We start from the raw sequence: 25,427 nt of genomic DNA on the forward strand, positions 1-25,427 counted from the left end.
GTTTTGGATTTACCCAGCGGTCAGTGATGAACAGGTCCGAGGATTTTTACCATGGATATGAACCCTCGTAAAGGTAGGGACCCGGTTGTGTGTGACGTCGTCTGCCCCTTCATTGAGGTCAGTCACGGTGGCGTGCGGCCAGGTTGTTTGGCATTGCCATCAGGGATGTGCTGGTATGCTCAATGCAACCTGTTTGACGTGTTATGGGCATTTCTCTGGCGTGGGCAATACAAACAAACATGCAACATGTTTATCTCGATATATGATTAATGGAGCATGATATAATCCATGGCATTTGGTAATTCCAGCAGCATTCATTCAATCTTGTTTGTTTGTGTATATAAGTCCGTCAATGCCACTGAAAGTAGGCCTACTGGTACCTTTTTTCTCTATTGTAAAACATATTTATCAACCAATATCACTTCCGTAGACTGGATTTGCCACATTGCATTCTGGATAACAATATGTATGCTATTCAAGGACTTAGTTTTTTTTTTGCATTAAATCAAGTATATCTCATTTGCTGAGAATATATAGATGCACATAAATGCCTATGTAATATATATTTATGTTCTTTTTTTAACAGTGCATAGAAAGAGATTGATAGGTTGGTTGTGTAGATTGAAACATACACATACAAAAAGTGACATAAGTGCGGGGTCAAGAAAATTGTTATTCTTGTTTGGTAGGAATATGTGACAAGTGCATCAAACTGGTCCCCATATAAACAATAGGAGTTAGAGTAAATATGTCCAAGATAAAAACCTGGGGTCATGAAGAGGTTGTTGCCCATGATTGCCTTAAGCTGTCTGACTGTTTATCTGGAGCTCAGATAAACATGAAAACATGATTATAGTCACAGAGTAGTGCAGCCGGCACCTTGTCAGTGTTGGGCCAATGTGATTTGCTGAACATATTTATTAGCAGATGTGTTTTAAAGGCTGCTGCCATTTCTGTCAGTGGAAAGTCAAAGTGTTAATGTTCTCAATGCATACTGGAAGCCATGCTTTTCTTATAAGCCCCTGAGGACGACAACTGTATGACCTCTGCTGGCAAGTTTAGCAAAGTTGTCAATGTCATAGACTGTGAGAGATTGATAATGAAATATGCAGTTTGTGTATGTGTATTCATGCAGGTGTATTTATGCATGTGCACATGTATGTATGTATGTACACTTATATCTACATATAAACGTGTGTGTACACGTCTGTGTGTGTTTACATAGATGTGCACATGTGTATGGTATGTGAATGTATGTATTATTATTGTATCTACAATGTATTTGTGTGGTGTGTTTCTGTGTGTATGTAATTGGCTGAGAACCAAATGAGCATAAACTCATGTAAACAAAAGTCTATTGAGTTGCATCATGTGGCCTATGACTAATAGTAATATAAGGTCATCTAATTCGTCTCATTGTTGTCAACCAATAGCTATTATACTTTATAGTGTGTGTGTGTGCACGCACATGTGTGTAAGGCCTGCAAGACTCCGGCAGTAGGTCTACCTATCTTGTACCAGAATAATGTGTCGTAGACTGCTCGCATGACCTTGCATTATTTTCACTGGTCCAAATTTGGTCCGTATCGGTCGTTCCTCTTCATAACTGTAACATCTAGATAAAGTCAAAGCTCTTCAATGACCCTCTTCATCCATGCTAAAGTGGCAGTGATGGTGGAAATATCTAATTGATAAGATTGTAAAGAATGCGATGATGTTAAATACAAAGCCTTGGTATGCCTGGAACATTTTAATGACAACCATACATTGCCTAGTGTGTGACAAATTTGTGGTGTCAGTTTTGTTGTCGCTGTGAGAAGAGTTCTGTAAGTGGCCAAATGAGGATGCCGAAGCGATGACGGTGATGTCATGACATGAAATCTGATCAGATTGAAATGTTTTCATTTTGAGAAAGACTGCTACGTTTGTTAATTGGGACTGTGGAATTTTCATGAGGAAATCAAATCATCGACAGTTTAAGTCCTGTGCCTAGCAGTCTTGACTGTGCAATGTTTATTTTGTGTTAGAATATGCTCTTGGAGTTCCACCTATCGTTATTTACTTTTCCCCAAAAAAGTAATGAAAGTGGAAACAGACAAGCGTTTAGCTCAAAGTATGACTTATGGGGGATATATATTTATATATATATTTTTGTTTTGTTTTTTTGAGAAGTAATTGATAGTAAAGAGATTTTTTGTTATATGTTCCACTTTTTGTAATTGAAGATTTTGCGTGGGTGGAGATACTGATATAAGAAGTCTTTAACAGCCTGAAAGATATGAATCAGGAAGAGAAATAAAAGTAGAAGCAGATAAAGCTTGGAGTACAGCTCAAAGTAAAGCTGATGGGGGATATTTTTATTTCAAAAGTTAAAGTAAGTGATGGTGAATAGATTTTTTTTTTCATTTGTTTCACTTTTCGTTATTGATGATTTTTCATTGATAGAGGTATAAGCAGATAAGGCTTTGGAAGTTCAGCTCAAAGTGAAGCTTATTGGGCATATATTTATTTCAAAAGTAGGTGATGGTGAATATATTCTTTTTGTTATTTGTTTCATTTTTCATTGTTGATGATTTTTCATTGAGAGAGATATTGATATAAGAAGTCTGTAACAACCACAAAGATAACCAGTTAGGAAATATGAACCTGACACTTACCCAAGTCAGACAAACAAATGGACACAAACCCCACATACTGTACATGTAAGTTAAGTAACTAGTAGAGACAGATGTGATTTAGCATTTTATCATGAGAACTTTACAAGAATTAAATATAGACTCAACTCTGTCACCACCACCCCCCTCCTCTCATTTGATTGTAAATGTTGTGTGTTCATCAGGACCACTTTTAGACTGATGTAAAGTAGATTTCTATGGCAGGAGAGACTTGGGGTACAGTATGAGGGCTTCTAACTATCAAGAGGTGATCAAGTGGAGAGAGAATCTTCCCCCCACTTCCGCAAAGAGGCCCCGACAGTCGTACTTGTATGTAATCAGTGCAATAACATGACAGCAATCTTTCTGAACCCTGAGTATATGTTCGTGTGCATACAAGTGTATGTGTGATCACATGCGCAGAGAATTGTAACATAGCTTGGTATCTCTCTTATAAAGAAAGATTCCCCCCTCTTTTCTTCATTTTTTTTCTCTCCAATTTGCTGCGTTGCCTTCATTCATTATTCGTCTGCTATCATCCGTCCTCCCCATGCCCTTACAGGTAGCCAAGCGTTTATGCCGAGCTATGGTAGCAACGCTGTGCTCACTGGTGCGTACCCCTCGCGGAGTCCCTCTGTCGACAACATTACCAACCATCGCTACTCAACGGGCTCCACGGCTTCTGCCAGCTCTTCCGGAAACTGGTCAAGCAGAGGTGACCCACCCCACCCCGCTTCCCAACCCACCCCAACCCCCCCCCCCCCAAAAAAAAAAAGACTTTCATTATTTGTAAACAATCTGCTGTCTTTTATTTGGTTTGGAAACCCTTATAAAGCCCCTAGATGATGTTAGTTGTGTTAGTCTTAATTTTGTTGAGAAAAGTGTAAAATAGTTTTTTGCCCAAAATGGCTGATTTCAAAACTCTCCCGTAGTCTAAAATGGTGTGGTTTTCGAAATCTTGAAGAAATAAATGCAGAAATTTCTTACCGAGACCACAGGGGCTCAAACTTGTCATTGTTAACATCAATAGTGGCGATTTTGAGTATTAGAACCTCTCTGGGAACAAAGGAAGAAATACAAAGTAGAGACTGGTTGCTATTGTAAAAAGGTAAACCTTTCCAGCTGATCATTATCAGACATCATGAGGTGATTTGAATAGCAGCTAAACTAGTATATCTTCATCACACATCAAGATATGTTTTGAAAATTAACGATATGCTTATTTTTTTTTCTTCTCGAAATTTCATTGCATGTGCTGATTTGCACCATTTTCTCATTCTGTTGACTAGATAAAGATTATTTACCATTGAAATGAGCGTAATGCCATCAAATAAAACACCTTTGGTTTGCAGATGTTGGCTTCCTGTGATCATCATGCAAAGTTTGCCGCTTCAGCAGTTGTCCTTGGCCATAGTGAGCTGGACACAACTCTTTATTGAGATTTTCATGCTGTTTTGAAAATGAAAGGCCACTAACTTTTGCTGCATTTTTTCTGCCTCAATCATCTATACAACTTCCATATATCATTTCATTCCCTAAAAGGGTGGTTTCCACATTTATTCCTTTTTTTTTAGGGGGGGGGGAGGGGTCTTACTTTGTCTTTATACCTGACAAATATATTCTAATTTATTGTGTCGCCAGCTTGTGAAATGGTCTAAAAATGTTGTTGGTGATTCGGGCCACATGAGCATTAGAGACAAGTTGTGAAATTTTGTAATCCACTACCATGGCACTGTTCGCTAAATTGGCAAGAGGTGTTCCGTGCAGTTGGTTGTAAAGCCACATATGACATCTAATGACTGTGTGCAATGCAGTTTGCAGTCAAAGACAAGTTTTGGTTTGTATTTGACTTTCTTTACTCTCCAAGAGGAGATAAAGACATACTTTTTCTAGAATCTTTACATGCGATGTGAAAATACTGTTGGAAGAGAACTCTAAAACAATGTGGAGAATAACAAGACAAAACAAGAATTCAAAACAAAATCTTGGTAGGAGTTTGATTGCCTGAAATGGCCCTTCCTATTGCAAGGAGAACAATTTCATTCCCTCCTTCTCGTCACACAGAGTGAGAATTTTGTATTTCAGATGTGTACCTGAATTTGAGTTTGTTTAATGATTATTATATATTGATGATATAATGATTAAATTTGATTTGATTTGAATTCAGATATCTATAAAGTGAGATACATCTTAAAACCTTCAAAGATGTATTAAATGGATATACTACATTGAACGCACCTTTTTAATTGACATAAGCCACATCTTGCATAACATATTTAACCCTTTCTGTGCCAGGGACTTTCGAACAGTGTGTACAGTGCTGGGGGTTTACTGTGCAGATAGCACAACAAAGAGTTAACATATTGACCGTTTGAGCACAGGGGAACCTGATGTATCGATCCTGTGCAAAGTCCATGGAAATTTCAGGCTGTCATTCAAGATAAATCAATTAGAATGAAATTTTGTTTCAGGGGGCCAAAAAAAAAAGTTTGAAGACATTTATGTTTATGATGGTATTTTTATTTTACTTTGTCTCTTCCTGCAGAGAGCACAGAACACGCCACCCCCATCAGAATGAACTCCACACCGCATCCGATGATGGGGCACGAGTTCTCCCCGCCCCTCCCACCTCCTCCTCCTCACATGTCTCCAGGAAGTCCCTCGGTATATCAGGATGTGGTGAGTGGAGTCAGTCGGTGAAAAAAAAAAAACATCCCATGGGATTGGGTTTATGTTTGTTTGTTTTGTAGTTCCTTGTTTGGTCAAAACATTTGAGGATTCAAATCTCACTCAGAGACACCAACAAGGAACTACAGAGATGCCAACTCTTACTTTTTTTTTCTTTTTTGCAGCATTTTGAAATCTCTTTCGGCCAAAGATACTGCAGGTTTAATGGAAAATTCTGCTTTTCCCAAATTGTATCGCTACACATGTCTATTACAGGAACGGTAAAACTACTGATACCGTTATTCCACCAGAACTATGCCTTTTAAGCCCTCAGAATACTGCAGTGCTGTTAACAAGGCTGGCGTCCCTGGAACTAGTTGGTATTGATGACTGTTATGACTTGTCTTATACCCCTTTCATAAACTCAATAATGCGGATAATATCCGCAACATTTGGTCGTAAAATCGGAGCGGGAAATAATGCGCTTTATTTCGACACTTCTATTATCCGCATAATAGCAGCATTGGGACCAGATTTGGAGTTTATGAACGCAAACCCAAATAATGCGGATAATTGCCGGGGTGCGGTCAAATGTCACCTGTCTTTCCCGCAGGAGGGACGTGTGCAGTCACTATGACGATTATCCGCCTTTATCAGGACGGGTGCTCGTAAAAATAATGCGGATAATTTTCAGAGTTTGTGAACGCATTTTTTATTGAATTGTCCGCATTATTCTTATGCGGATGATTGGAGGATGAGTTTATGAAAGGGGTATCAGATTCCCTAAACTCTGTAATTGAGAGGGCAAGAGATCCTGAAAGTTTTCTAGGTTAGCAGGTATAATGGCTTTGATACCACTTGAAACTTTGTTCAGAACTGGTCACATCCTCTCTGGGGTCATTGGACGATATGTGATATGTTATGATACATGTACTTCATGATTTGAACAAACTATAAATGGATGATATATGATACAATATGGTACTTTCTATTTGTCATTTATACGAACAAGAAATGGGTGGAGTTTTTGAGTCTCTCTTTTTTTTCTAATTAAAGAGAAACAGTGTTTCAAGTGGTCAGTCATCCCCCCCCCCCCCAAAAAAAAAAAAAAAGTTCCCATGAGTTTTGGTTTGGGGTTTGTTTGTTTGTTTGTTTTGCATCCCCTTGTTTGATCTAATTTGGATACAGATCTCACTCAGAGCCACCAACAAGGAACTAGTTAGTATTAACAACAGTTGTGAAATGTTTTAGATTCCCTTTTAACTCTCTACTTAAGAGAACAAGCAAGTCTGGAAGTTTTGTAGGTTAAAGGTCCTGTTTACCTTTGGGAGAGTGATTTGAAAAATATGTTCAAGATATCACATTTCATTGGTATGTTTTGGTCAGTTGTATCACAAAACATCCTACCATGTACAGTGTTTGCGATAAAGCCAAAAATATAAGGAGATATCAGTATTTTTCTCATTAAACCATAACTGTAGACGGTTTAGTCTGGAAACATTTTTATTATAACTATTGTTCACATTTTGTGTTAACAATACTTAACATTGATTATACAGGCTCAAATTTTTACAGTGGTTGTTTCTATCCCTAACTCACATTTTAGAACAAATTAAAGCATTAATGCTGGGTTTTCGTTTCTTATGCAAATGATGAATTATGCCTTTAAGGAGGTATAGTGGCATTTATACCACTGGAAACAATTGTTCAGTACTGATCTCCTTCAAATGTCAGTCTCATTGGATGATACATGATATGTTATGATACTTCATGATTTAAACAAACGATAAATGGATGATATGTAATACGGCATGATACTTTGTGGTTTATACGTACAAATAATTGGGTGGGGTTCTAGAATCTCTTTCTGGTTAAAGAGAAGCTAGTGTTTCAAGTGGTCAGTGGAGAATCTGCATGCACTTGAGTGTCTCAGAGTTTGATTACTGGTACAGAAAGTGCATTAAATGTTCAGCCACGGTCTTATGTATTGAAATGAGATATGAAAAATAAGTCACATTTTTAGATCAGTGATTGAAATTATCTATGTTATTTCCTTACGCCATAAACAGCAGATTTTTTATTCCAATATTTCCATATGTTGATGTCATATCTTGACAATACATGGAGTGATATTTTTGGAAGATGATTGACATTGAGTTGTGACATGCCTGGTTAGAGAGGCATCATACCGCCCAGGCTTTACCAAAGTTTTCCAGCTTTCTTTCTCCATTTTTAATGTTTAATTTTAACTCTGGGTTATTGTGCTCCCATAGGATCTTCCACCTCCACCACCAGAGCTGTTGCATCACGGGATGAACTCGATGGGGAGTGTGCCACCCAGCCCTACCTCACACATGCACCACGCTCCTCCATCGCCCCACTACCCAAGTTCTCCCAGTGGTGAGTTGAGCTGCGCTTCACACGTACCAGATTTGCAAAATTTGAATTACGATTCTAATGGCGCATACTCACTAGAGTCATGATTCGAATGATGCACTTTGGCCATGTGTATGCAAACTGGAATAGCGGAGAGTGAATTGAATTGTAATCTCAATCGTGATTCAAATGACAGTCCGGAGGTGTTTTCCTATCAGGATTCTCCAGTATTACAGAATGAAACAGTTTTGTGTACCATTTGACCTCCAAATCATGTTTTGGGGGGCGTAGCATACCGTGACCTTACCAATCACTTCCACAGAAAATCTGCATTTCTCAAATGCTTGCACTGCAGTCAAAGCGCACGCTACTTTTACTGTTTAAGAGTGATTGATAGGAACTTGAAGAGAAGCCAAACCTCCTCTCTTTGCTCTAAAATTCAAAGCTGAAGAATCCGCGAAGCCTTCCTCGGTCGTGTATACGGAAGCTGTTATCGTAATTGTAATTCAGCATTGCCGTTGCGTTTCTCAACCTGTGTGAAAAACGCCTTAGACTTCTAAAACCCACAATCCCCACCCACCCACCTCCCCTTCCCCCCCCCCCCTTGCAATCACACACACAACCTTACACACAGTCATCTCTGGGTACCGTATGCCTCAGTTTTCCACTTTCTTTGGGTGTACCCCGCAAAAATTGTATTCTGCACTCCACAAGCTGGACAGAAAGAAAGCTATCCATGGCACTGTATTGTTCCCTTTCCCCTACCAGGTAGCATGTGTAGAGATTGACACACACTCAAACACACACACACACACACACACACACACACACACACACACACACACACACACACACACACACAAAAGGCCCACCATACAGTGACAAACTTTTGCAAGCACACAGTCCTCCAACCCCCTTAAAAAACAAAAACAAAACAACATGTGACAGCGACAAGAAACTTGTATGCTAACAAAACCATAAATGATAGCTCATATAATATTCTCTCAGAAGCAGGATGTATAAATTTTTCTTTTTGTCTTCAAAATTAGTTGTAACAACAACAATACATTAACCCAATTTGAAAGTACTAGCAATCTCTTTACATTGCAATATGGCGTTTGTACTCTTTAATCATAAGTTGTAACCAGACACTAAAGAGTATGTTGCTTTCATGTTCTTGTCATTATTTTGATATCAGTTCAGATTTTCAGGTGCATACTATGTATCCTCTTCCCTACAAAAATAGGAAAGCTAAGTTAGAAAATTTGGTTTCTTTGTAATGGCCACTTCAAAATTAGCCTTAGTCAAAGACCCTCGCATGGTTAGCACTGACAGTCGCGAGCGAAGAGAACCGAAACTGAGTGTGTCAGCGCAACAGCCTGCTGAGGTTGGCGCACAATTCGTACTGAATAATTCAGTTAGTCACCTCGACCAATTGTGGCTTGGCTAGATTCGCCCATGGTCTTTCAGTGTAAAATACATTTTGCATGAGCTTTTTTCATACAGAGCCCTGCTAATTTGCTATTATTTTCGCTACCAAAATGCTGGTAGCAATATTCAGCAGTTCGAAGGCGAAATTTGAGGAATTTGACCGCGTTTCCATGGGCCCTCTTGCTGGTGACTTGACTGGTTCCAACCTTACGACTCTGATTTTTTTCGCATATCTCTTACAATTACTGCAGCAAGAGTCTTGAATGAAGGCTACTTCTAAGTGCTGTATGTTTTTAACCTTCTCTTCTGTTTACACACGAGAGTAAAGCACTTGCCTGATTTGTGATTTCACAATCAAAATATGTCGCACTAAACTCCAAATCAAGAACGATGTCTTCCTTCCCACTTTCAGTTGAAGTTTGCACGTCTTTGTATCGCGTGCTTTGGAGTGCCAGGTTGAGACTAAAATTCTATACCATGTTAAGAGTAAAATACCATACCATGTTCAAGTTGACCTCTTGCAGTACTGGTTTAAAGCAAGTTTTGCAAAATACTGTCAGGAAATCTTTTAAGTGTATTAAAAATCGAGAATACATGTCTCTGATAATGTATTGTTTAATTCACATCATATCAAAATTGTCGAAAAGGAAAATTTAGTACAATGTATGTTTCTTGTAGATATGATGATGATGATGATGATGATTTTGGTTATTATGCAGAATTATTTGTTTCATTTCATTCATTTTAGTAGTGGTAGTAGGAATAGTATTGTAATCATCATGAGCAAGTAGTTGTAGTAGTAGTAGTAGTAATAGTAATAGTAGTAGTAGTAGTAGTAGTAGCAGTTGTAGTAGTAGTAGTATTTGTTGTTGTTGTTTTGGTAACACACTCTCAGGAAGCTGATGCTAATAGACGTAGTTGCGTTGATGACAGCATTAGTTACATCAAAATTCTGATAGACTATCTTTTCTTTTTCTCCCAGGTAATGGCGGCTACTACAACCAGTTCCAGTACCCCTCCTCAGCGGGGAGTTCCCCCAGTAGACAGGTCTTCCAGGGTGGGAGGAAGCCCACCTACGACGAGCCCCCGTGGCTACGCAAACATCCGCCCAGGAATAGACCACCAAGTGGGGCGGACTATCCCGAGGAGAATGCATCCGATGTAAGTTTGGAGCAAGATGTGCCTCCCACTTTTTAGAGGGAAAATCCCCTCAAGAAGTCAAAGAATAAGAATGGATAGAGTGAAACTGGCGGAACTTTCAGTTTCAGTTTCAGAAGTTTCAGTAATAGGATTGGTTTTTTTTTCTTTAATAGAGTTGGGAGGTTACTGAATTCTAAACTGCTTCTTCGAAACTTTGAAGTGAATCGTAATTGTGCATACAAATTAGATGAGGCATTGATGCAATCACCTCACAATATAACCACTGGAATGAAAATTAAAATGTTGAAAGTGTTATTTTGGGGGCAATATATCAGGAGCTGTAACTTTGTACTTCAAACTCTTTACGAGTTTGATGCAAAGGCAGCCTTACGCCTTTCTGTTCGATTGTACTTTGTTTTCCAAGCCTACATATGTAGTAGCATTTCCCGTACGTTGACTTTTTTAACCAAAGAATATGTCTCTGAGTTATGTTACACTTGACAAACTTCGCGTTTGATAGCTGGCTAATTCGTTTCCACAAAAGTATTCTGTAATCGCTGATTTGCGTGAAAGAAAAGCAAGGTAGACCCTGCTGGTTTTATAGTTTTGCGGAACGTAATAACAAGACATTTTGTGTGTGCTGCTAATTGCATCTATGCAGTGCCGTCTTTGTCTTGGTGTGTTTCGGGACATACTCCAAATAAATAGAGTGAAACTCAAAACACCAGTTTGTCAGTGATTTCAGCAATATCACTGGAAGATGACTAAATAACATCGCGTTGACATGCCTTAATGCTATTCACAATATGAAAGTATCAACTGAAAGGTTGATTGTAGGCTACAACTTACATAGAACTGCATACTTTTGTCTGTCAATAAATGAAAAAACTCCACGATATGTCTCTCCACAATTTTCTTTCAGTTTTGCATCACCTCTCAGAGAAACCAAGGACTTTTACTCTCATACAAGCTTTGTTTGTCAAATTGTGGATGAAATTTTTCCGCAATACTCACTCTTGATATATTGCTCTGAAAAAAAAAAATGTCATGCTGTTTTCCTTTGCCTTTTAGCCTACTCTTTGCTCCTGTATGATAAAGAACAATTCAATTCATTTCAATTCAATTCAATTCAGTTCAGTTCAGTTCAATTCAGTTCCATTTATTGATTTCATAAAAGCAATACAGCCAACATTTTATGTACAATAAGCAAATGTCGAGGAAACCACTAACAATACTTTGTCTCAATTTAACTGGAATATTTGCCTGTGACACTCGCTCACATCCCTGCTGTGTGCTGTCAAGATTTTTCCAGTGTAACATGACACCACATTGGCTGTTTGAAGAGGAAACAAGTTGTGCTTCACTTGACTGATTTTGTTTAACTTTTGGATTTTTTTTTCTTTGAAAGCTGTCTGTAGTGTGAGAGGATTTTCTATCACATGTTTTTACTTCCTTGAATTCTTCTTAGGATGACTGTGAAAGCTAAGCCTCAGCTGTATGTGCATTTTAGAAGTATTTTGTGTTTGTGCTGTGTGTTCTATTCTCAAGTACAAACCATGAAATGCCTCACATTGCCATTTTTCCTGATGTAAAAACAGGACAGATCCAGTCACTGTGCAAAACATGATTTTTTATGTCGAACAAAAATTTCCTTAGTAAGAAATGTATGCTTTGGTAAATTGATTTCCCCATACAGAACTAACAACTGGTATTTGTTTTACTGTACTTAATTTGTTTTACCTCATCAAAACTTCAAAGATATCTTATTGAAATGAGCAGTATGTTTGTTTGCTTGTTTGTTCTGAAATTGACTGAGCATGCACAGTCTGTGCAATTTCCGTTTATTTCTTCGAACCAAAATAGGATTTTTGACTTCCTGTGCATCCATCAGTGTGTTTTTAGATCTTCAGATTTTGGAAAAGCCGTGCTTGTAGCTTTTTCTACCAGAGCATGGACAAAGTGAAATAATGATAAAATTCTAATATGGAGTGTATGTTATTAATGAGATAGAGTTGTCAGGTAGCTTTTATAACATGTTAGACATTTCAAACACACTGTACATGTGTATCTTGATTGTTTGTGATTATGTGTTTTTACCTTGTCAAGTTGTGCCTGTGATTATTTTTCAACAGATGTATGGTGCCATACAAATGCTGTGCATCATCACTATCATCATCATCATGTCTTTTGCCATTGTTCCTATATGTTATGTTACTCATAGCGCTGAAGTAATCATTGAGGTTAATATGTTGAATTTTTCTTTAGAAAAAACATCAGCAAGTATTTTGTTGTTGTTGTTCCCCTCTACCCGCTGCAGACTCACAGTATAAGGAGTCATCATGGAGTGTTTCCCGGCAACCTTCCTAAGCCCCTCCTCCACACGCATCCAGCCCACAGTATGGACAACATGCTGTCGTCAGATTACCCTTGCAATGGTCAGTAAATTGTCCACGTACAGCCCACCCTATGATGAAGCAGTAATTGTTAAGCTGCTCGTAGCTATTTTGATAAAGCCACACTTTGTTACAGGTCTTGTTAACGTAGTCATATGCTCTCTTTACAACCATGTAAATTCTTGCATTATCAATGTTTCCTATTTAGGGATACTCAATATTTTTTTCAGTGTGATAATTCTCCGATTTTATTTGGGGAGGGGGTGCTATGTATGTGGTGTCAACATCGTGAACATGAAAATACATACTTCGTCATAGCCTGCACTGTTAGGCTGTGTAGTAGGATCCAACATCCAGTCATGAATTTTCAAGTACTTGATAACTGCTTTTAATTTGTGCTAGTCCAGTTTTTTGTTCATCAATGTGACTTTTTTTTTTTTTTGCCATGTCTTCCATGTAGACTCTCAAAGGCCGCACAGCGATGGGATCTCTGATTTCAAAATGGAGGCAATGTCGGTTCCTCGCGACAGCGGCAAGGTGAATATCACTTTCTCTACATTGATTGTTTTCCATCCACAACATCAAAAATACAATTTGTAATTTTGGCTAACCGTAATCCAGGAAATAGTATTAATATTTTCCGCGTCAAGGGGAGGTGTCGTAGTTTAGCAGTTAGACCACGCAGATAAGATCGCAGGCTTCCATGCACGTATGACATTCAAGCCCCTGTCTGGCAGTAGTGCCCTTTTGGTATAAAGGCACTTTGTTCTTATTGCCATATCTTTCAGAGGAGACTGGCTGTCAGTTCAGTGCATAGAAGAGCTGTACCTTATGCACATAAAAGAACACCCTTCACTTTTTCTGTAAAGGGCAGGATGAAGTCCTGCGTGAAGTGGTCAAACACAAAACATCGGCTGATATCTTCAAGATTAAAGGAGTGCAGATTACCCCAAGAGGAATTAGAAGAAGAAGGCGATATGTCATTTTGTTTGTTATTAAGTTGGTAGAGTTGTATTTTGTCATATATATAGGATGAGGAGATCTTGTTTATTTTGGTTCTGAAAAGTTCATTTCACTGAAAAGAAAATTGGTTTCACTTTTGGAAAGTCATGCCATCAAAGCCTCTGAGAAATTGCTGTAGATAATCAAGATTTGTTGTGTCATGCCGTTATTTTTTGTGATTGGTGTATTTCTACCGGAACTGCAGGACGCAGACAGGATATATGAATGGTTGCGACGACAACGCCTGATGGAATACACCAACAACTTCACCCAGGCTGGCTACGACATGCCGACCATCGCCAAAATGACTCCCGAGGTGAGTTTCTGTGAAAAGCTACTGGAAGATATTCAGTGGCAGAGTGCCAGGTGTGTTATTTGTAGTGGCATATTAGATTGAAAGAAAGAAGAAAAAAAAAAAGAGATCAAAACTTAAACAAGGAGGGAAAGTGTTTGTGTAGTAAACTTTTGCCCCCCCCCCCCCCCTTTCTTCATGCTTGGTTTCTCATGTAAAAGATCGCGTTAAGACTGTGAATTGAATGTGACGTCATGTGTACAAAATGCTGGATTGCTCTGAGCTGCAAGGAGCACACCTGTCCTTGAGCTCAATGCGTCGTCCCACCTCCCCCCCCCCCCCCCATACAGCCCCACTCCCCCACCCATACAGCCCAATCCCCATACACGTACCTGCCCCACCCAAAATGGCACTGAGATGTACATTGATCACGCTGTCACGATAAGTCTTATCTTCTGCCTGTGCTTGTCCTCCAAGGATCTGACGGCCATTGGTCTGACGAAACCGAGCCACCGGAAGCGGGTGACGGCCATGATCGCACAGATGAGGGAAGTGGATCCGGTGCCGCCGTACATTCCGGTGAGTAAAAAAAAAATCCTCCCTCAGCTTGTGATCACTAAACTGGATAATCCATGGTGACGTGCTTTCTGTGGAAAGTTTTTTGCCAGCTTTCATTCTGTTTTTGTTGTTGCTGACTTGTTCTTTAGTCCTAAATCATGTGACAAATTCTTATACTTTTCTATTTTTTCTGAACGGAAATGTTCCAGTATGGAAGAAGTCTTACGTGATCACTTCTTTTCGCTCTCAAATGATCTATCTTCCAACAACAAGAAATGATAATAATGACATGTTCAATGAGAGCTAAGGTGCTTGTAGTGATGGTGTTTGGAGTTATGTTTACTTCCAAGTGTGACCTTTGCAGATCAGAATTTATTGTAAATTTGCTTGGTTTGATTTTTCAAAATTGTTTACCTGAACAAGGCAGAGGTTGTGCTCACAGCTTTGATACTGTCTTTTTTAAGCCTCTTGAGCCCGAATTGCATGCCCTGATATTAAATGGTGCTTCCCCTGTTTGCCCTTTTCTGCACACGAGAAGGTTCTTTATGGGAGAACATCCACAGAATTCTCATTCATGCGAGAACATTATGAATGGTTATGCTATCACATGATCATATTTATCCAATCACTAACTGGTATTTAGATCACCCGTACCAAAATGAGCAGTCTTTGAAGAGATGCCAACTTTTACTTTTTTATTGCAGTACTTCATATTGTTTTTGCCCATAGTACTGGTTTTTTTTTTTCATGAAAAAAAATACTCTTTGTTTCCAAATTACATTTCTACACATGTCTTAGGCAGGAAAAGTGAAAATACTTTTTCCGACCCAAAATATGCTTTTGCAGTCCTCAGAATACTGCGATGCTGTTTACAAAGTTGGCGTCCATGTCTGTATCGTTATCATGTAGGCGGACGTAGGGACGTGGCTGAAGCTGTTGGACTTGAGCACGTACTTCCACACCTTGACCACCAACGGCTACAAGACCATCGAGGAGATGTACAACCTGACCTGGGAGGACCTGCAGGACATCGGTATTCTCAAACTAGGTAGGAAGAATGACCACTACACTCAGGGATGTGAGACTTCAGAGTTTAATCTGATTTCAGACTTTTTATTTTACTCTGCCTAAAACCCACTTTTCAGACTTTTTGCAGTTTAAATGTATTGAAAGTTTCAGAATTCAGTGCATTTCAGACTCTCTTTTTTTTCACAAGTTTCAGATTTTTTCAATTTATTTTCTGCAAGTATTCTCACACCCCTGTACCAGGCTTCACCATTACAGTCAAATCTGTTCATGTGCAAGGCGATTTCAGTGATACATGGTCACATTAAGAGAATAACTGTCACAGCAGAACATGGAAAACTTGAAACCCCCCCCCTCCAAAAAAAAAAAAAAAAAAAAAAAAATGGACAGTTTAGGTCCAATTTCAACAAAGCTTATACCTTTCTTGAGCTCATCAATCGCGCTGCAAGAATTGAGAGGAAGACGTGATAGTTGCTAATGTCAGGATCTTGTACATGGGACCCAGATTGATTGCTTGATGGATGCCTTTCTGCAACTGACTGACAATTTGCCGTTCATTGACGTAAATTAGCACCAATTATTCAGTGTTTGAGTAATGGCCATGGTAAAAAAAAAAAAAAAAATGTCATGGATATTCAGGCTAGGATGGGATACAAATCCATGACCTCATGATTGCTAGACAGGCATCATATCCACTAGGCTACCGAGCTTCTGTCTGATAGCCAGTGGTGGTTCTAATCCTTCAAGGTCCTGTTTACCTTTGAGAGCAGTGATTTTAAAAATGTTCAAGATATCACATTTGATGCATATGTGTAGGTCAGTTGTACCACAAAACATCCTACCATATAAACATTTTGCAATCAAGCCTAAAATATAAGGAGATATCAGCATTTTTCTCATTAAACCGTAACTGTAGACGGTTTAGTCTGGAAACATTTTATTATAACTATTGTTCACATTTTGTGTATTTAGCAATACTTAACATCAATTATTTGGATTCAAATTTTTACAGTGGTTGTTTTTATTCCTAACTCACATTTTGGAACTATTTTAAAGCACTAATGCTGGGTTCTTGTTTCTTCTCCAAATGGTAAATCATGCCTTTAATAGCAACTTATGATATGGTAAATGTGTTATTGCACACTGCACATTACTTTTCCCTTAGATGTGATAAAAAAAAAAAGAACTCTAATTTTCTCATTTTACTGAATAGATTATAGAATGATAGAGGTGAACGAAATGTAGCATTGAAATCTGCTTTTTCTTTCATTTGAATTGCTCCAGGTCACCAGAAAAAGCTCATGATTGGCGTGAAAAGGTTGAAAGATCTGAAGAAGAAAGGCTGGTTACCAGGACACACCACAAACAGCGACTCAGGTGGAAGTGGGTCCCCTCAGTCCTCCGTGGATGGCATCACTCCACTGCCGGGAGGATTTCACCTGCAACTCCAGGAGAGGGCATCGCCCCTGCAGTCACCGCAGCAGGAGATGATGCCACACCCGATGCTGGGGCGTAGGCGGTCCGGGATCCGCAGCAGCCAGGAAAGCCTGCAGAGCGAGCTGAGTAACCGCTCTGCCGGTTCCTCTTCGCAGGACACGACCACACCCCAGGAGTCTCACATGCAGACATTCCACATCAAGCACCCCCAGCATCTTCCAGACGCCAGCTACGTACCCACGATGGCCTCCAGGAAAGTTGCCGAAGAGCCAAGGCCCGCTCCAACCCCAAAGGTCACTCCTACGTCGGTTCCAGGAGATGCCCCCGACCCCACGTACGGTTCCTTCTCAACTTTCAAGCAACCACACACGGCTCCACCACCGACCGTGCCACCACCCAGAGCGCAGTACGGCATTGAGAGGTTAATTGGTATGCACAAAACAGAACAAAACAACCGAAACTCAATAGAGAGTGCCTCTAGCTTCGGCTCCGGGTCAGGTTCTGGCTCAGGAGATCATTCATCTCTGGGCTCAAAGAAATCCCTCCCACCTGCTCCACCAAGAAGGACTAATTCTGTTATCACAACTGCATCTGATGCTGAAAAGTTGAGAACAGCAACGATTGGAAGGAAGAAGTCCATGAAACCTTTCCATGATAGGGAGTCGGCTGTGGCCGCCGGGATGGCTCGACATCCAGAGATTACGTCCGGGTTTGCAACCATCAAGCGAACACCTTCTAGGAAGACGGACACATTACGTCGCTTACAGAGGTCACAGTCTCATGACAATGAGCCACTGTCAGCCATTACAGACAGACCGTCTGTGGATGGGAGCTTCAAGCCACCAGTTGCACCCTCGGTGCCCAAGGTTTCTTCGAGCATGAAGGCATATCCAGGTCCACCGACAGCTCCTGTCGTTCCGACAAGCGTTGCAGAGAACAGTAATATCAACAGAATTCCCAGTTCAGAAGGCCTGGCAATGGGACCACCTGGAAGTCAACCCACACAACATGGTGATTTCAGGGCTAGTCAAGAACAACAGAATGTTTCTCCTGCGGAGAGCAATATGGAGCTGTATTGCCAAATACCTCTACAACAGACGGAATCGTCTGCATCGAGTACGGCTTCTAATCCAAGTATTTACTCTGAATCGCGGATGCCGACATACTCGAGTGATGAGCACCAAGACTCTGTTATGCATCTTCAGAATGCTCTTAATCATAGTGTGCAGGAGTCCAGGAGTGATCCCAGGCACCAAGAGAGAAGCGATGCTCAGGATGCTGAACAACCAATATATGAGGCAATATCAGTGGCACCGAGTGTGATACCACCAGCCAGTGAACAGCCAAAGCACAATCCCTATCAAGGACAGAGCCAGTACAGCTATCACAGCCCTGCAGTGGAACAGCAGATGCGAAAGCAGGCACAAGCCATCCTCTCGGAGGCTCTTGTGTCCAAACAGGAGTCCTCCTTTCCGAATGGGAAGGTTCCACATTCCAGGCATCACCCTCAGGAGGAGGCTCTCTTGGACTCGACCCTGGCCTACAGCAACGGACGTTCTCTGGACCAGGTGAGGTACTACTCGGAGAGTCATTCTAAGACTGACTTGAAGAGTAGAACATCCCTCATCGAAAAGAGCCTGCAGTCGGAGAAGCAATCCAACAGCTATAGTTTTGTCATGCCGCCACCACCGACAGCCACGGTGCTCCAGAGCGACTACGTGCGGAGGCAGTCAGGGAGCAGTGAGAACAGCAGCAACAGTTCGGAGAGCAGCGGACACCACCGAAGACCGAACAGCACAGAAATGCTGTGGAAGAAGCAACCCAACGGTGACGACAGTGCACCGGTGTTGCAGCCGGCTCTCTCAAATCCCCTCCAGGGGATATGGAGGCCCAAGTCCAGGCACAACAGAAATTCAGGCATCGAGGTGGACGAGGACTCTTCAGGGGATTCATCTTCCCAGAAGGGAGCAGAGGAGGAGTCTCCCATCAGAACCCAAGCCACGTTTCTGCAGCTGAAAAAGCAGTTTTTGAACACGGACTCACATCCCCTGAGTTATCAAACCTTGAAGCGTCCTCCCAAAAAGCCGGAGCCACTAGCCCCAGAGTTTAGGTCGAGATCACGTTCATTCACCGAGCAGGACGAGTACAATCAGTCGCCTGTCAGTAAAATTGCTCCATTTAGCTTTGAAACAATGAACAGGAACATGAATGCGAATTCTGTACCATCAGCAGAGGAGCATATACATTCCATGCCTTCAAGATCTGAAGCAGATGGAGAAAAGCAATATACGTCTTCCTTTAAGAAGCCAAGTCCTGATACATCTCCAAGGCATGCGAAGAAGACGCAACCTAAGCAACCACTTGAGGTTCCACCGCCTATGGTGAACTTCCCTGTGTCACAACAGCCTATGCAAATGCCCGGTAGTTCAGTGCCCCCGCCCCCTGTCGGTCCTCCACCAGCTGTGCCAGCTATACCAAAGATGATGCCACTGTCCACTCAAGGATCACCATCCAGCATTCAAGCTTCAGCTCCTGAGGTACAGCTACCACCACCTGTTCCAGCTGCAGTTTCTCCCTCGCTACCACCACCTCCTCCAGTTTCTGTGGCTCCAGCGTCGATACCACCCCAGGTGCCACCTGTGGCACCTGCTGTGGTTCCAATGCCTCCTTCTGTACCCAAATTGCAAGCAGAATTGCCACCTCCTCCACCTTCTTCCACAAATTTTCCTCCGCCCCCTCCCATTCTTCATATAGGAGCCAGTGCACCACCACCCCCTCCTGTTCCCCCCATGGGAGCTGGTGCCCCACCACCCCCTCCAGTTCCCCCCATGGGAGTCAGTGCCCCACCACCCCCTCCAGTTCCCCCCATGGGAGCCAGTGCCCCACCACCCCCTCCAGTTCCCCCCATGGGAGCCAGTGCCCCGCCACCCCCTCCAGTTCCCCCCATGGGAGCCAGTGCCCCACCACCCCCTCCAGTTCCTCCTCTCGGAGCTGGTGCCCCACCACCCCCTCCTGCACCACCACCACCAACAGGCATGCAGCTCTCAAAACTGAAACAGAGCCAAAAGGAGGAATTACGGTCAAAAGCTGGTGCTGACTCAAAGAGCAGCAGTGGTGGCAGTTCGCAGATGAAACTTGGAGGCATGCCTATGGGTGGTTTTGACATGATGGCTGAACTGAAACTAAAGCAGAAGAAGCGGCAAAAGACACCAGTTGTGTCTGAAGGCTGGGAATCAAATTCTGATACCATCAAAAGGAAGCCAACATCCCCTACTGGAGTCGTTGAAAGTGATTCTGTAGAATCACGTAACATTATGACTAGGGGGCCATCACCAAAAGAATTAAGTGCAACTCTGCCCACAGGTGAAGAGAAGAAAACAGGGCCACCACCAGTTGTGTTGCCTAAGACCAAGTTATCGCCCAAAGGGGCAAAGCCTGACCAACCGCCCTCCCCAGCAACAAGCTTCGGACAACCACATGTTTCACCGCAGGCCCAGCATCAGCAGACTGTGCCCCAGTTTCCACTGAAACAACTTTCTCCAAGGGATCCTCCGCGAGAACCACCGAAAGTCTCCCCCAAAATTTCACCGAAGGTCGGGCCACCTCCAGCACCAAAGATGGCACCCAAGGTGGCAGCCAAGGCGGCACCACAGGCACTGCCGGTAGACAACTCCAAGGACATCGACATCTACTCCCACGACCTCGACATGCTCGAGGACCAGGAAGAGGTCATCGATTCTGACAGCAGCGAGAATAGCGACAGCCTCGACACGGGGCTCAGTGGCTTTGAGAACGAGAACACGGACACCATCAAGAAGCAGCCGGTGCGGCTGAGCCCTCGCCGGCAGGTAGACGACCTGAGCAACTCATTTGACGCGCATATCCTCAAAGCTCCCATGACGCCAGTCACTCCACAGATGCCTTCCCTGCAGAGTATCCCCATTGGCGCGGGACTCACTACGAAGACCGATACCCAGGGAGAAACACTTGGTGATGGTAAGAAAATTTATGAGCAAATGTGAAAGTTCACTTGGTTGTAACTATTGTGCAGACTAAGTCAGTTACTTCTTTCCAAAAATTTGTTGTCCTTGCTTGTGACATTTGTATCACAGGTTAATGAAACATGATTGTAAGACTACCCCGATGCTTTAACGATGTATTTTTCAAACTGCATTTAATGAATACTTGTGCGTTAATGGTGATATAGCATGAACTAGGTATTTGAATATCTGCCTGAAAAATGTCAACATTGAAGTGGCATATGTGACAATGGAGTTGAATCATTTGGATGCAATAAGGACCATATGTGGGGTTATTGTATCATTCATTAATCATAGTATGTTGCCGCTTTAATTTGAAGTAGAAGCAGGTGGGGAGCAATTTTCCGCATTGACAATGCTTTAGGACTTTCAGCTTGTGCAGGTGTTCATAAAGGATGGATAGGTGATTGAAAGTGCAGTGACCTTTGAATACTTGCATGAAACCTTTAACCTCTGACCTGAAAGTGACATTTTGAATGTCCGGCACACACAGCCACTCTGGAGCTGGAGGAGATCCTGCGGACGATGGCCATGGAGGATCCCCTGGCCGAGCTCGTCGATGACCAGGCCATTGGGAACGGCGGCGTCCAGCAGTCTCAGCCCCCACCTCAGCAGCCTGCCTTGACGTCGTTACCCTCGGACTCCACGTGGCCAAAGCAACCAGACCTCAGAAGGTTGGTCCTCATTTCTCAGGGTTTTATCCTGCTCTCATTCACTCTTTTTTGTCCCTGTTTCTGATCTCTCACCAATTAGGGCATTGCATCAGTGCAGTAGTGGAAATATTTCCATTTTATGAGGTATAGAAGGGCCGGTGGAACCAGGGGAGGCCTGAAGAGTGGCACTAGAAATGTGGTTAAGGTTCTGGTTTTTTATTTGCTTATTAGGTGACGAAACCCGGAAATGGAAGCAGGAAATTGTGGGTAAGGCCTCCTTTTTTTTTTTTTTTTTTTTTTTGCTTGTCAGCTGAAGAAACTCGGAAGTGGCAGAGAAAATTGCGCTGAAGGCCTTTTTTTTTTTTTTGCTTTTATTTTTTTGCTTGTCAGCTGAAGAAACCCGGAAGGGGCAGGGAAAATTGCGCTGAAGGCCTTTTTTTTTTTTTTGCTTGTCAGCTGATGAAACCCTGAAGTGGCACCAGAAATATGAATTGGGCTTCCACTTTTAAAAACGTGGTGCCCCCCCCCCCCCCCCCCCCTTATAGACTGTGGCAGGGAGCATCATAAATTTTGTCTTTCTATTTTAATAATTTGAGGCATGTGATTTCTTGTCAATTTTTTTTTTCTTTAACCCTGTTCTAACTGGGCTACAGTATTTTAGACCAAGTTTTTAAGGGGAATAGGGGACCCCCCTGAGCTCGGCTGCAAGTGGCGGCTACAAAAATTGTGCCCAAACATAGAGCCAGGTGTCAACTACAAGATTATATGGTTATACAATAGACAAATAATGATTTTCTACTTTTAATTAATTGATTATGCAAATTTTTGCATGAAATCATATTTTTGGCTGTAACTCCATTAAAAAGGCTGAAGGATTGCTAATTTTTGTGTCAGAATTCCTCAAGACCTTAATCAAAATTGATTTCCTTTGTTTTTATTTTTTTATTAATTTCTCATGCATCTTATATATTTTTCTCGACCATTTGTGTTTTACTGTTTTTTTGCCAAATTTTTTTGCAGACACTTTTACAAGCTTATCTACATTAGAATTGATTCATTTCAGTGATTAAAAGTTGAAATAATCTAATTTGTATATCAGTTTAACAAAAAAGCTCAGTTTGCATTGGATTTGTTCGCAATATCACAAATTTGAGCTGTTTTCAGGCTGACATGCATGCACAAAACTTTACGTAACTTCAGAATAGTTTACCCAGACGTCGCAGATTTGGTCTAACAATATGCAGGTGACAAGTGAAAAAAAGTCATGAAATGGCGCGGCAGAATCTTTGCGAGTTGCGAAATATCATGGATGATATACTAATAGGTGTTTATTTCCTGTTGTTGTTTTTTTTTTTTGTGTGTGTGTGTGTAACAGGGAGAAGCCAAAGGAAGAACCGGCCGCTGAAGAGAGCAAAGAGATCTTTAACGACATCGAGTCCATGTTCACCAACCTCGCCCTTGATCTCGAGAGCATGATGAACTGATCATACGAGCCCCTGGGGGTCTCTCCGCCAATACACTCCTCCATCTACAGATGCGATATCTTCAGACCGGTGCCCATCGGTGCTGCGGTGCCACGCCCCGTTTGTGGTCGAGGTGTCTGTTGCCAGGTCAGCTTCATCATCGCTGTGGACTGTTCAGAGGAATAGCTGCACTAGAAGTGCTTGAAAGAGCGGCTCTACTGTTAGAAGGTTATACTTATGCCGTTTCTTTGAGGCTATCCATCCCTCCAGTGATGCTGGTTGCTCAGGAAAGGACACGATAACCGTTTGACCCACGCTTACTGCATCGAAGAGAATATGGTACTGATGTTCGGAATCGGTACTTCGTGGTCCTTTTATGCTTTGCAAATCTGAAGATGAAAAGAAAATTATTCTGGTTGCTCAGGAAGGGACATGTAAATCATTTGACCAGAGTTCAAAGTGTTATTGCATAGAAAGAGAATATGGAACTGATATTTGCTGGTAATTTGCAGTCCTTTCACACTTCGTAAATCTGGAAATTAAAAGAAAATTATCATCTCTATCAATAGACAATATAAATTCCCCGTTATAACCAGTCAGGAATAGGGAGTACTAACAACATTAGCCCCGAAAGAATTTTGGCTGTAGAGAATAATGAGTAAAGGAGATTAGAAAATACAATCACATTAAAAAAAAAAATGCACATGGCCTGTGGGATGTGGGACTAGGAGCAGTTTCAACTTTCAGGGAGATGATGCTCCTATTGTTACTAGTTAAAAATATCTGCCAGAACCTGAACAGTTGGTGGGTGGGGGGTAGATTGAATATTGTCTTGGTAAGAGCATGCCTGATTTCATTTAGCTCGCTATAGAGTACTTTACATACGTCAAATGCATACCACAGGGATCCAAAGTTACAGTAACGGTGCAAACGGTCCATGAATATGAAATGAGTGTGGAATTCAACTTAATTTGTTTTTGGATTGGGCGAACCGTATACATTGCACTTATCTTGTGTACTTTTCACCACCTGTCACACACATTCTTCACCTTTCCACACTATCTTCCATGATTGGGTTCTCCTAGTATTTTACATCCACTTTAGTCTTTCCTTTAAAAAAAAGATGATAGACAAAATTTTATATATTCATTCCTCTGTATTAAAATATCATCTCCTCCCCAATATAAAGAATATTTAGGGGAAGAATCATCTTGGTGAATAGCATTGGACATTGCTGTTCTCTTTTTCTTTATACATAAGTGCTCATATACTCTTGTTACTTCATGTTGTGATTAAGGAAGACAAACCTGTCTACCTTCAATACTTCTTTCTGTACGATAACTTTATTTCCTGTGTCCAGCAATATGATCCACAATATGCATTCTGTAGATTTGCCTTCGTATAATTAATAAGGTGATTATCTCAACAATTTTATTGTTACCAGCATCACAAAGTCTGTTTACTTAAATATACCCCATTTGCGCTGAAAAACATAAGCACAACAAAATTTGATTTTTCCATGGGAAATTCCCAGGTGCAGTTACCATCAAATATTTTGCAATTTAAACTAACTGACTGCTGAAATTGGTATCCATTTCACGTGTATCCATGCATCACACATCACACATTTACAATTGGTCACTATATTGTGCACGCTGCTGCATCTTCATTACAGTGTATTTTAACTAATCTAATATTTTCAGTTTGGAATATCATGGAATTTTGAAGGAGTGATTTTATTTGTAATTGGAGTGGAAAAGGTCATGAAGATAAAGCACAGAGCAAGCATCATGTATTTTGTAATCCCACATCTTTATCGATTACCAAGTTTTCATTGATACGATTAGTATTGAAACTGGGGTCTATTCTCGTAACTTCAGATGTTAAGTATTTAATTTGATGACCATTGCTACATGAGTTCGTGAAATGGTAATAACTGCAATGTATGTTTTATTTCTGCCAGGATTCTGACCACTGTATAACAGATATATTCACCCATGTGCTGGTAAGATGCACTTTATGACATTAACATGCGAGAAAACATTGATCATAATGTATGTTTATTCCTGTAAATTGCGGAATGAATGAATATGCATAAGGACATATATAATGAATATGCATAAGGACAAATATTTCAGGATAGCTACATGTGGTTTAGGAAAAGCGTTCATACATTTTACCTGTACGTGTATCACCACCTTACATTTACCTTCATGAAGTCCACTTAGCCAGTCAGGGTGATGAACTGAAATGTCACTCTGGTTTAACATGGACCAGGTGCATGACCAGACCTGG

At 41.3% G+C, this 25,427-nt stretch overlaps 1 protein-coding gene across 1 annotated transcript in view; it reads left to right on the forward strand.

Annotated features, from left to right (window-relative positions):
- The window catches only part of LOC139715477 (uncharacterized), an 80,522-nt gene extending 56,299 nt beyond the window's left edge, over window positions 1-24,223 (forward strand). Inside the window, exons 7-19 of the mRNA XM_071627050.1 lie at window positions 3,217-3,369; window positions 5,200-5,333; window positions 7,595-7,721; window positions 10,111-10,289; window positions 12,586-12,703; window positions 13,122-13,198; window positions 13,869-13,979; window positions 14,433-14,534; window positions 15,423-15,561; window positions 16,824-19,577; window positions 19,791-20,972; window positions 21,510-21,690; window positions 23,045-24,223. Coding sequence (XP_071483151.1) covers window positions 3,217-3,369; window positions 5,200-5,333; window positions 7,595-7,721; window positions 10,111-10,289; window positions 12,586-12,703; window positions 13,122-13,198; window positions 13,869-13,979; window positions 14,433-14,534; window positions 15,423-15,561; window positions 16,824-19,577; window positions 19,791-20,972; window positions 21,510-21,690; window positions 23,045-23,153 — 5,366 coding nt within the window. The 3' untranslated portion in view covers window positions 23,154-24,223. The remainder of the gene's footprint in view (window positions 1-3,216; window positions 3,370-5,199; window positions 5,334-7,594; window positions 7,722-10,110; window positions 10,290-12,585; window positions 12,704-13,121; window positions 13,199-13,868; window positions 13,980-14,432; window positions 14,535-15,422; window positions 15,562-16,823; window positions 19,578-19,790; window positions 20,973-21,509; window positions 21,691-23,044) is intronic.
- The last annotated feature ends 1,204 nt before the right edge of the window (window positions 24,224-25,427 follow it).

Source organism: Diadema antillarum, unplaced genomic scaffold (genome assembly GCF_040938485.1).
Source record: "Diadema antillarum isolate AM-2024a unplaced genomic scaffold, OU_Dant_1.0 scf00000049, whole genome shotgun sequence".
Taxonomy (NCBI): Eukaryota; Metazoa; Echinodermata; class Echinoidea; order Diadematoida; family Diadematidae; genus Diadema; species Diadema antillarum.